Source organism: Phallusia mammillata, chromosome 6 (assembly GCF_965637545.1).
Source record: "Phallusia mammillata chromosome 6, kaPhaMamm4.hap1.1, whole genome shotgun sequence".
In the NCBI taxonomy this organism is placed as follows: domain Eukaryota; kingdom Metazoa; phylum Chordata; class Ascidiacea; order Phlebobranchia; family Ascidiidae; genus Phallusia; species Phallusia mammillata.
The window spans coordinates 4,191,083-4,203,364 of NC_137257.1; the positions used below are offsets into that span (position 1 = coordinate 4,191,083).

The 12,282-nt window shown below is 34.1% G+C and overlaps 1 protein-coding gene across 1 annotated transcript; it reads right to left on the reverse strand.

Moving 5' to 3' along the window:
* Nucleotides 1–67: 67 nt before the first annotated feature.
* Nucleotides 68–11,844, reverse strand: LOC145233037 (nostrin-like). The gene is made up of 16 exons (XM_080097697.1): nt 11,711–11,844; nt 11,454–11,539; nt 10,549–10,695; nt 10,087–10,168; nt 9,357–9,419; nt 8,604–8,699; nt 7,707–7,841; nt 6,807–6,896; nt 6,299–6,418; nt 4,867–5,052; nt 4,372–4,500; nt 2,825–2,933; nt 2,386–2,532; nt 1,495–1,641; nt 1,200–1,304; nt 68–342 (listed from the first exon to the last, which is right to left on the reverse strand). Exons 1-16 carry the CDS (start codon nt 11,735–11,737, stop codon nt 230–232), a joined length of 1,782 nt encoding a protein of 593 aa, XP_079953823.1. The 5' UTR covers nt 11,738–11,844; the 3' UTR covers nt 68–229.
* Between the last annotated feature and the right edge of the window lie 438 nt (nt 11,845–12,282).

Consider the following 12,282-nt stretch of genomic DNA (forward strand, 5'->3'; position numbering starts at 1 on the left):
TCAACAACACTGCTCAGAATGAACCATTGCTTGGGACCATGTGGTTAAAAACACAACACAATTAATAATCAGTACAAGTAATAAGTTTATTGTTTAAAAAACGCATTGATTTGTATAGCAGGGTTCGGGCAGCAGTCAAGTCACAATTATAGGCGCTTCACAATGAAATAAGAACAATTAGAACAAAGGCACGCAAGTACGCAGTAAAATACAAAAAATGAAAGTGCGGTTAAACGCTAATCTCCAAATCCACATAGTTTGCGGGAAAAAGTCCAGTTTTTTCGCCAACCTGGCCTCTCCACCAGTCGTCTTCCCGCTTTTCAAATACACTGATGATATCACCTGCATCAAAACAATAAGGTAGTATTGTGAACATAAAGCAGTGGTTCTTAACCTGGGTGTAACTAGCCCTAAATACATAATCATTTTTTTAAGTTTCGTGACGTCATGTTTTTGTGACGTCATGGAACTGTGGCGTAATAGTTTGTTTAAAAAAATGAGGTAAATGGAATTAATTTGGATTTCTTAGGGATAGCAATAATAAAAACGTTGTTGGAACCATTGACATAAAAGCCTAATATGAGTATCTTCTGTTATTTGGTTGAAACATTCGGTTCCCCAAAACACCTTAAAAAACACTGACCACTTGTAATACAAAGTATGCCTAGATAGGAAACAAATTAAGACAGTAAACCCATAACAAATCATTGATTTTTCCTTGTTGGCCTACAAGCCAATTAAAAACCTCAAATTAAATTGATTTTAGCGGTCAATTTCTTTACAGCAATACTTGTATGTTGCTTTTACAACTCAGGCCGCAGCTATTTGTTGTTTAAAACAAATCTGTCAAACTAAGAATAGGGAAATTATGCATATAACGTGTTCTTGTGTTTTATCAATTGGTACAAGGTCCAACGTGGCTTGTATGACAGGCAAGTTCCCGAATTTACTACAGTGATATTCATTTCACTTTCAATATGCCTATTTGCATTGTTGATGCTAGGTTATATACGCTTAATTACTTTTGTTGTTGTTTACACAGACATGTTCAAATTCAAAGTAACGATTAAGTATTCCTAAACCACTTTTTTCAGTAACTGTTATGTTTGCAGGCAAAGAACACTTGCTTCGTGCCAAATTTGCACAAAGTTTTAGCTGTATTCAGAAATGGAAGGTATCAAAAATTTGTTTAGTCAAACCTTCGTTGATTGTCAGTTCGTCTTCTCTAGTTGCCACGTAATCGTAAAGAGCGATGCAATGGCACAAAACAGTACTTCCATCTGAACCTACATCGGATGATGTACCTGCGATATTACCGTATCTAGGTCACTACAGTTAAAGTAAAATATACCTAATCAACCAACAATTTCTTTAAAATTTGAAAAAATGTAAAACTTAGAAAATTGAAAAAAATGTAAAACTTATAAAACTGAAAAAATGTAAATTTAGAAAATCGAAAAAAAATCTTTTTCGGTCGCTAGTTGGCGCTCTTACCCCCATTTACGTGACTACTACTGCTGCTTTCGTGGGCAAGAGGAGGCGTTGACGTCAGCTTGACCTCTGGCGTCACTGTTGATGACGTAACGGGTGGCGTCATCGATAAGGATTTCAAATCGATTGATTTTCGCTGGGCATGGATTCCTTAATCAATTAAAGCGTTGTTGATCAAAAAATGTCTTATTTTAGAAATATATGCGTGATAATGTTTTCCATGAATTTCGCGCATGACATGGTATTTAATACAGAAAAATATACAACATGAATTAATTTATTGTCATGCTTATTGACAAAATACTCTATGTACTGTAGTTGATATTTTGCCTGGCAGCAACAACTTATTAAAGGACATTCTCATTCATTTACTTGAATGTATTTGCAGGTTTGCATTTTTTGATTATAAATTTGCATTTAAACGAATTTCTTTGGGTCATTGTATCTTTTAATTTGGATAATACACTACCCATCCAATTAAACATAGCTTTACTAAAACCAAAATTGCCAGCGATGTAGAAAAAATCGTAGACATTTTATTGAGCAAACGATTTGACAAAAACAATTGTCATTACGAGAAACAAATAAGCCAGTATATTTGTAAAAAACATGACGTTTCGACAGCACGTTGTGTTATTCTCAAATGAATAAATGTAAAACCAAGAAGCGTGTAAAACCAGTAAAAGCAGCAAAAAAAGGCGAGAACAAGCGGGAATGGCAGGTAAAACGTCATGTTTTATACAATTATACTGGCTGATTTGTTTGTTTCTCGTGACAATCTTTAAAACCGTGAATTGTCTACCTTACTTATCATTGAAACAAATAAATTTTGGATTTTGCAATGTGTTTTGCACTTTACAACAAAGACTAATACCGAGCACTCATAACAGTTACCTGTAGCCGCTGAAACGGTTTCAAAATGTTTCGGTTTGTGACTGTGATGATGATTAGATGATGACGAACCAGCTGAAACGGTTGAGTGACGTCGACCTTCAAACGACGAGGAACGGTGTCTTGTAGGCGCTCGGCTTTTAGACGATGCTGTCAAACATATGGTTTCCACTAAGTTTCATATGCAAGTAGATTTCAACAAGGCTTAGCGCCCGGATGAGCTACAACAGGGTTCTTTAACGTTGCAATTACTCCAAAAAGATTGAAGACCCCTGGTCTACAGCCTGGGGTTCGAATCCCACCCTGGGCTAGATTTTTCTGACCTATATGCCTTGCCATATGGGAATGCTTGATGACCGACTGATTCAGAATAACGGCTGAAATGGACCTGATGTACTATGATTTAGAAATGTGTGGATTGGTGCAAAGTTGCAATACTTACATTTCGGCTTTGACTTGCTACTTCGATACGAACTCCTTTCCCCGTTATGCTCTGATAATTTTTCTTCCCCTTCGCCAGGTCGTAATCTCAACAAGGAATACATGATTCCCTGCAAAGAACAAAAACACATGTGAAATATTAATTTACTTAACAATTAAATTTTGATGAATTAGCATACAACATAGTAGGATGGGCCAAAACTGCAAATGTTCTGTTTGGTCGAGTACAGAGCATCTCACTTTGATGCTCGGTGCATTATGACCTCACAAAAAATCCCCTTTCTACGTTTTAGCTCTATAAGGTCTCTTTCGTCACCGGCGGTGTTTTATTAAGCTGTACATGCCCATGAAGTGCGCGTTTTTCCACCATCTAATAGATTTGAAAAATCATTCGTTTTTGTTCATAGACATGCCTTTAGAACACTAGTTACATATGTTAGCAGGGTATGAATATGCAAATTTAAAAACATAGTCATGTTATGCAGGGATGGACCGAGCCGAGCCAGAACCCGAGTACTCGATACCGAGCATCGCTGTTTTTGATGCTCGGTGCTCGGCCGAGCAGTTGCACGAACTGACTCGAGCGTTAAATTTGCATATTCATGCCCTGCTAACACTTGTGACTAGTGTTCGAAAGGGTGACTATGATAAAAACGAATGATTTTTTTGAAAAGTTTTAGATGGTGGAAAACGCGTACTTTATGGGATGTACAGCTTAATACACCGCGGGTGACTAAAACACCTTATAGAGCAAAAACAGCGTAGAATGGGAAAATTTTGTGACGTCATAATGCACCCGAGCTTGCTCGGCCGAGCACCGAGCATTAACGTGAGATGCTCGGTGCTCGACCAAACAGAGCGCTTGCAGTTTTGGCACATCACTAAATTGTTATGTTAAAAATATTTCGGCAAAGAATGAAAATGTCAAAATGACAATAATGTAGAGCTTCGTCAAAACATTTGAGTTCATAGGATGATTGCGTTCTACGATGTAAAAAAGTTATTTTAATCTTTAAACTGCTCTTTAATTTTGTACCGAATGGTAATCGTATTAATTCTTGAGCTATAAGCATGGTTGCCATACCGTCCTTATTTCTAAGATTTATCCTTGTTTTGAAATACAATGTCTCAGAAAAATTCAACAATTACAATCCGAATCCCTATACAATTAAAAGTAAACCTAGATCTGAGCTGTCATGAGATGCACGAAGCCTTTTCTACGAACAAGGAGTTGCTGGAATTGATTGTTTCTGGCAAAAATTGTGGCATGTGATATGTCATGGCTATATAAATGCAAAGATTTGTTCAAAAACGTTTGTATCGTTTCGACAAACAATAGTTGTTTTGGTTGTCCTTATTTTGGAGTCCATGTCAATGGCAACCCTGCCTACAAGTCATGAGATCAGAATAGCAGAGAAACAGTTATAATAACATATGTATTAAGTTGTTGTTATTCCCACATGTTTTATTTGCCACAGGTACCATATTTTATTAAACCAGTAAAAAAGCGAATCAAAGTCAATGCTGCTATTGCTGTTCAAACCTTACCTGTTTATCAGTGTGGCGTTCAATGTTGTTTGAAAGAGGGTGATGCGGCTGAGCAGTGCCATCTAGCGACGCGACTGTGCAGTTCAACTTGTGGCGGATTGCGTCAAGAAAAGTCAACATGGCCGACGACTGTTTACACGTCATAAAAAAGATTGTGACGTGTCAAATATTAACTGTTACAGGTTTCGTGCCGGGCGACAGCTAGGTAGTAAAGAGTTTAGGGTGGTTTTAACTGTTACAATTTATGTCAAGTTGCAGTCCCCAAAACATGGATAAATTGTAAGAGGAAAATGCCATTGTTTTTGATACCAAGGTAATAGGTAACTCAGAACAGCATAAAACCAGCACACAATGACGATATCTCAAAAACTAAGACGATACGATGCTGAAATTTTGACACAAAAATATTCAATATTAAAAAATATTGAAGGCATAGGATTCTATAACACTCCTTAATGGGAACTTTATGTCATGAATTCCACTTAAATTTGCTACCTGTAACAGTCGGTTTGCCATTTCATCTTGGTGTTCAGCATCAGTGTTTAGAGAAGCACTTTCCAATCTTCTCATACCATCTCTATGTGTCCGCTCCTTTTGGCAGTCGTTAATGTAGCGCTCCAGCAATTTATCAACGGACCTTTTTCTCCGGTCTACACTCATTTGACAGCTAAAGTTCTCTTGCTGTACAAACAGAAGTCGAATGCTGTTACGTGGTTAAGGATATTTGTCTAATTGCGTTTTCAAGTTTATGGGCCTTCACTGTGCGAAAGTGAAGTGGTTTCGACAAGTTTTTGTGTATTTGAAGCACTAAAACTAGAGCCTAAAATGGTGGGTTGAAGTTTGGAACCGTTTAAACAAGAAAATGGTTAAAGTTGTTGACAAAGTGATTACGTTTATATTGTCACTGCAACATCTTACGTTCATTAATACAGCAAACCTCGATCAATCTGGACACAAAAAAATGTCAAGATTAGGCGAAGAACTGGATTAACCGATGTTGATTAGTTAAAGCCTTACCACATTACAAATCGTTTGTACCTCAAGTTTTGTCAGAATTAAGCAAATAACTGAATATGGTTTCACCAAGGTATACTGTATTTATGATTTTTAAGCAATGGAACAAAAAGGTAAAAGTAAATTTTGAAATTCTTAAGTTATTTTTACATAACTGGTCAAAAACTAGACCAAAAAATTTTGTATTTTAAGTATCTCGGCAACACTTGGTGTCGTCTGTGGCAAAGTGGTACTAAAATTAAAACACAGGAAAAGTGGAATATAAAGGGGAGCCCTATACCTTCTTATCTACAAAACCACTTACAGTCATGTTTACATTACACTGGGCATCATCCTATTTGCATTGGGTACAACCAGAAATAAATGAAATGACACATATTGCTTTTATGCACTATCTGAGGCTTTATTTTCAAGGTTGTGTTCCAAAATTTGAAACATTTTTTAACAAAAAACAACAAATAGTTTTGAATCATTAAAAAAATGTATGTCACAAATGTGTTTTGAAAGGAATCATTGGATATCTTTTTATAAGATCTATTAGAAAAAAGTTTTTGCACCACAGGTTAAATTACCTAACCAGGACAGAATTTACTTTAATTTGTAAATGAAGTTTGTCAATAGATACTTAAGCTCTGGGAATAGCTGTAAAGTTGAAAAAAAAAACCAATTTTAAGTGATCTTTGTATTGTTTAGCATGTACTATGTAGTCTTTTGGGGAGGAATGAATATGTTTTGAATTGTTAAGTGAGGAATTCAGCCATCAAGGGTGGGTTAGGAATGATGTTACTGTGTATAAAAAACTTCTTGTTCTTGTATTTTATCATCAAAACTGCTGTATAAATAAAAAAGTTAAAAAACGTCTGTACAACAGCTAGGATGGGAGAATTCGATGTTGATTTTAAACTTAACTTACATAATAATCACACAGCAGTTGTTCCGACATGTAAGGGACTCCTTTCAATTTGTCAGCAACAACTTGAATCTCTTTCGATGGCGATAGATTTTCTGTTGCTTCATCAATTATGCGACAAGTCTAAAAATATTTTGTGTGAAAATAAATCACACACACTTTTTGACAGTTTTAATTTTTTACAGTGCTAATGATTCCCTAAATTGCCAGGGCATACACACAAGACCGGGAGCGACAATACTGTTTAATTCAGCTTGCACAAACCACTATCACACACAAAAATATTGACAATGGGAGTCATTTTTAATTCAACAAAGCCATTAAATTGACATGCAGTGTTTTAAAATTCCTGGCCCCTGATGAATGTAAAGAGAATTGTTGACAAATTTTAAAAAATGTAAAATTTTATTTTACACCTAGCCCAACATGTGTCTTGTGGTTTGAGAATATGTAGGCAATCACAATAGAGCATAGCTTTAGGAGGAAAGTCACACTTTGTAAATAAGTTTACCGCTTTTAGTTTAGAAGGAATTTCATAGAGGTTGTCTGTGTATTTCTGAACCACATGACACAATCTTCGGAATCTGTCATCTTCCATATTCTGAAAACAATGTAAATTTTACATTACAGTTCTTGTGTCATTAATGCCCAGTTGTGGCATCGAACAGGTTGGTGAGACATGGCTTTTCAGCTTGCTGGTGCGCTGCATAGTAGCTACATCAGCTCATATGACCGATGTCACGTCACGATGATACCTTACAGGTCGAAACAATGTGTGCACTGTCTGCAGCTTATCATGTATTGGCTTTTTTTGAAAACAAGTTTTTTAGCGTATAAAATTAATACCTAAACTGTTAATATTACCAATTTGAAACATCATAATTTAACAAACTATTGCATCTAGAAAACATGGGGTAGGCTGTATGTAAATTATTAGGTGTTTTGTTCATCGTACATATTGTAAAAGTTGTTTGTAGTGTCATAAATAAGTTTACATGCATCAAGAACGAATGGTTTAATGAATAACAACCATCAAAAGGTCATTTTCAGTTCAAAACAATTCTGCCAAATAGGCCTTGTAACAAAGCACAAGATTTTTGATTACAAAAGCCCACTTTTTACATAGTAGTATAATGTTTTGGAAAGTTGGATTGGTATTTAATCTCTACTTTGAAATTTAATCTTATGTTTTAGCACCATATTTTTGAAACTACAAAATTGTGGTTTATTACACTATTACATAATTAACCTAATGTTTATTTAACTTTTAATGCATAAAAATTCCCGTAATTTACCACAAATATTTACAGAACCACAGGTCAAAGTTCACTAAACTCCTAAATCAGTATGTGGACTTTAGGAGGAGAAAAAGGGCCGGGTAAAAATAAGTCTCTTTTTTCCAATTTATTACCTCAACGCGGTCGCAGCACTGAAAGCTGGCGATTTCCCATTCTTGTCGAGAACGTTCCAAATGGAGTAGTGAATTGTAATAATCCGAATCAGCCCGAAGTACAGTCTCTTTGCTTTTCTCCCTTTTCATGAGCAACTGTCGCAACAAAATGTCATGTGACCAATCCGTGAAGCGTAACAGAACAAATATTGACACAGATATGATAATACATAAGCCACGAGCAATGTTACATCGCTCAACTTTAAATTTTCGTCTTTCTCTCCATGTGAATGTGTGGAAGTTTGTGGGTCAAACTAAATAAAGGCCACAATCCAAACAGACAATGGAGACAATTTGAAACATACACCAAGGAGCTTTAGTAGTCAAAGTTGACACATCAAACAGTTAAATCAGAGACACAAAATTAGGGCAAGTGGGCAAGTCACTTTTGCAATGTACATGGAGATTGGATTCAAACCCTAATATTTGCTTAATCAAAATGTCCATAAAAATTTAAAATGTTATTTACTTGATCAATAGACTTGTATAATATAGGTTCTTTGCAACTTTTTTAATACAAAAGACTATTTACCTCTTACACTATACACATAATTTGTTGGTACAAAAAATTCACATGCATAATTTTTGTACATACATTTTTTTCTTATTGATCAAATTGAAATCCGGAACAGCTACTATACACTTTACACCATATTTATGTGATTGGTGATTGAACTAAAATACTATTTTTATGCAAAGTAATGAAAGATAGCGAGAATCAATTATTGAAAACTATTTTTAACAAAGATCTGATGTGCCATTGTGGCTATTTCAGTAGTAGTCGTGGCAATTACTAATTACCCATTGCCTATCATTGCATGGCTGCTGGTTGATATGTATTGTTTGCAAACAACTTACTTTCTGTTGGTCTCTCTCCGTTTTAGGTCTAGGTCCGTTGATCTGCTCAATCAAGGCTTCATGTTCTCTTGTACATGTGTGAAGTCTTCGTTTTATCTACGGCACAATTAACAAAAAATAAAATGCCTTCTACTGATTTTCATTGGTTGTTATTTTTTTTAATATTTACAAAAAGTAAAACAAAATAAAGAAGAAACAACCAATTATACAATCTACTTTATTTGACCAACTGAATACAAGCCTATCTCAACAAGTATATAAATGTTGAAACAAAAAATATTTCAGGCATTTTTGTGGAAAATGAAATTTCTGTATGATTTAGAATATTTATTAACAGAGTAGTTAAAGCTGTGGTTTTTGATCAGGGGTATAAAGCACCAAAGCAGGGTGTGAAAACAAATGTAAAGCATTAAAGATGAATCAACTTTATTTAAGAATTCCAGAATTGTTTTAAAATTTTCACAGTTTTTTTTAATAAACTTTAGTAAAGATATTCTGGTATGCTAAGGCAGTAGTTCTCAAAACTGTGCGTCGCAACGCCCTGGTGCGTCGTTTCAATTTTCCAAGGGTGTCACAGAATAGTTCCGTTTCGTGGCTTTTTGTTGTTGTATCAATAAACACAGAGCCTTTAATAATAAGTTTCCTCATTAACTTTTATTTGCTGGTGCGTTGCAAGTCCAGAAAACTTTTCCAGATGCGTCGCAACAAAAAAAAGTTTGAGAACCACTGTGTTAAGGTAATAAAACTATTTACCTTGGCATGTTCAGTATTTCGATCAATCCAAGTCTTGCCTGTTGACTCCACATTCTGTTCCAGCTGTTAAATTTGAAAATGCTTCAATTAAAAAAAGTACAAATTTTTTTAATAGTATATATATATATACACTAAAAAATATATTTCAAATATATATAGTGTCATAAATTTGAGCAAAACATAGTGTCAACAAATTAACCAATGTTACAAATTTTAAAAATACTGAAAAGCATGAGACAAAGAATTGCAATAAGTGGGAATGAAAATAGTGGTGCACAACTTACAAAAGGTTAAATCCCGAATTCAACTTTAATTTGTTGGGAAATTAATTATGTTTAAGCTAAGATGGATTGTTTATTATTCCAATTAAAAACATGTAGATTATTAGGAAACATCACAAAAGATTATGATAATAAATAAACATAACATTTTTTTTTGCCAAAAGTTTTACTTAATTCTCAATAATTCAGAGTCAAATAAAATACATGGATCTCAAATAAAAAAAGATTTTGAGAACCAAGTGTGTTTTGATATAGGATTCGATAAAATAACAATCAGAGTAAACAAAAAAATTTAGAGAAAACAAAAACGTCATAACCAAGGTATAAAAATCAAAAGAATAGTACAACATTCTATATTTTTTCAAACTGCAATTGAACTAAGTTTGACTCAACCTATAATTTAATCAATAACAATAGACTTAAATAGGTCATAGAAATCAAACACCAACCGCTCTTCTTGGCTTGAGCTGTCCTTCCGTCAAAACAGACAGAGGTTTTATGCATTCTTCAATCAAATTAATCCCAAAATCTCTGTTGAATCAATCAATAAATCAAAACTCAAACATTATAACTTAAAATCGATTTTCAAATAAGAAATCAAAATATGGAACAAAAAAGTAGAATTCAAATAAAAATGTAAACACAAAAATTAAGAAATGAAAACGAAATATAAACGTTTTATATTGCATTGCATTTAGATTTTAACCAAACAACAACAAAACTAGTTTTGTCAACAATTCGTTGCAGGTCCAACAAAAAATCAAAAATATTTTTTGTCATTATTACAGACCCCCCCCCCCCCCAAACAAAACAAAAAATGTGTAAAAATAATGTTTGTCTATTTCATTGCCATTTTTCTAAAGCATAATTCCTGGGAAAGCACTTGTATACAAATGAGCGCATTAAGCCACCTGTGTACTTCTGACTCCTTCTCCATTTCAACACCCACAGTTTTCCATGCATTGCTTAGAGGAGAACTAAGTATTCCACAAGTTGCTTTGTTGATTCTTTGCCCAAGTCGACGAAGTCCCTTGGCATAATATTGTTCCAATGTTGCTCTATGTATTTGAAAACACATTTAGTTCATGTAGATTATTAAAAATGAGGGATAATTTTTGTGACGTTTGAATAAAACAGGGGGAAGGGAGAAACCTTTTGAAAAATATTCTGTAGAAATTGTTGAATCACCATGACTGGCAATTACAATCACAACAATTATATTCCGGAGCTGGCTTTATATTCCGAAAGTGACACATTTAGCTATTACTCATTCAGATTTTATACAGAGTTTTAATTTGATAGACAGCAAAATGTAAAATAATTAAAAAATAATTTAGAAAAAGGTGTTCTTTTAACCACTTGATCAAAAATGCCACCAATACACACTTATAAACACATTGTACATGCCGTTTAAATCTGAAAGATTTTGACCCACTAAGCTCTTTGAGTGCAAAGCTAGTGAAAATGCTAATTCATTTTTTTTCCAAGCAGGTCCATGTGTCTGGTGCAATTAAAATTGCTTAAGAATTATACTAATTATTTTATTGGGACTAATATTGATACATGTTGTGCGCCCGGATTATGGGTGTGATGGATAGATCCATGAAAAAGTCAAAACAGTTAAAAAACACTGCAGAAAACATCCAACTCCCTTTTAAGTTGGTATAGGGGAGTAAACATATTGCTGTGATAACTGAATTTTTCTTTACGCCGCCACTCAAAGTAACCATTCTCCCACAGATACACACATAAACTGGTGGAAATTATTTGATATTATTTGTTTCATTTTTTAATCTCTAGCTGTGAAATAAAATACCTTTCATTTAAAACGTTCACAATTTCTCTGCCAAAATCTGTGCCTTGTCTGGTGAAACGTTTTAACTCTTCAAATCCAGCATTTCCCTGTAAAAAAAAGTAAAACTGTATTTATTTCCACTTTTAATACAGTTTGAAATTGAATGCCTTCAACAAGTAATATTTTAGGAATCTTTCAAAAATAAAATGCGCAAATTAAGCCAGGTGAACTTCGGCATATTTCTACAAAATACTTTCTATTATTTATTTATTACTTACCATAAATGTGTTGCGAAAATACGTCATTTTTACACATCTAAAAATTCGAAGAACTATTAAAATTAAATTCCTAGTAAAATTTCAGAAACTTTAATTTCTTGAGAAGTGAATGAGAGAATTAAATGTTTTGAAGAAAAAGGCACCTAAACCTGTGCGGCGAAGAAGACATGAATAAATTCTCGTTGCTGAATTGAAAAAATTAACATTCTGTCAATATAATATCTATAGCTTCAATATGAATAAAGTTTTTAGAAATTGTAAACTTGTTTACTTCTTTGCAACTCTTTCCTTGAGGTAACCAATACAAACGGCTGCAATAGTGGACTTCTTTTATTTTGTTGAAACATTTTGTCATGGAAAATTGCCGTTGTTGCCAGAGGCGACATTTTTTTGAAACAAAATCAGTGGTGATTACCAAACAATAAATTACAGTTTCAACATTCGAAACGTTTAAATTTTGTAAGAACGCATTACAGCTACAATCTATATGTACAGTGGGCGTGCGTGCGTATGTATGTGCACATTTTTGTGTAAGAAGGGGTAGCTGACACGGTGACCTTTCGCTACCCCGC

Excerpts from the sequence above, each read along its gene's own strand:
- LOC145233037 (XM_080097697.1), bottom strand. The coding sequence starts at position 11,737 with ATGACGTATTTTCGCAACACATTTATG. Across the intron at positions 6,897-7,706 it reads AGTGCTGCGACCGCGTTGAG|AATATGGAAGATGACAGATT; the intron begins GTAATAAATTGG and ends CATTGTTTTCAG. Across the intron at positions 1,305-1,494 it reads TAGTAGTCACGTAAATGGGG|GTACATCATCCGATGTAGGT; the intron begins GTAAGAGCGCCA and ends GTAATATCGCAG.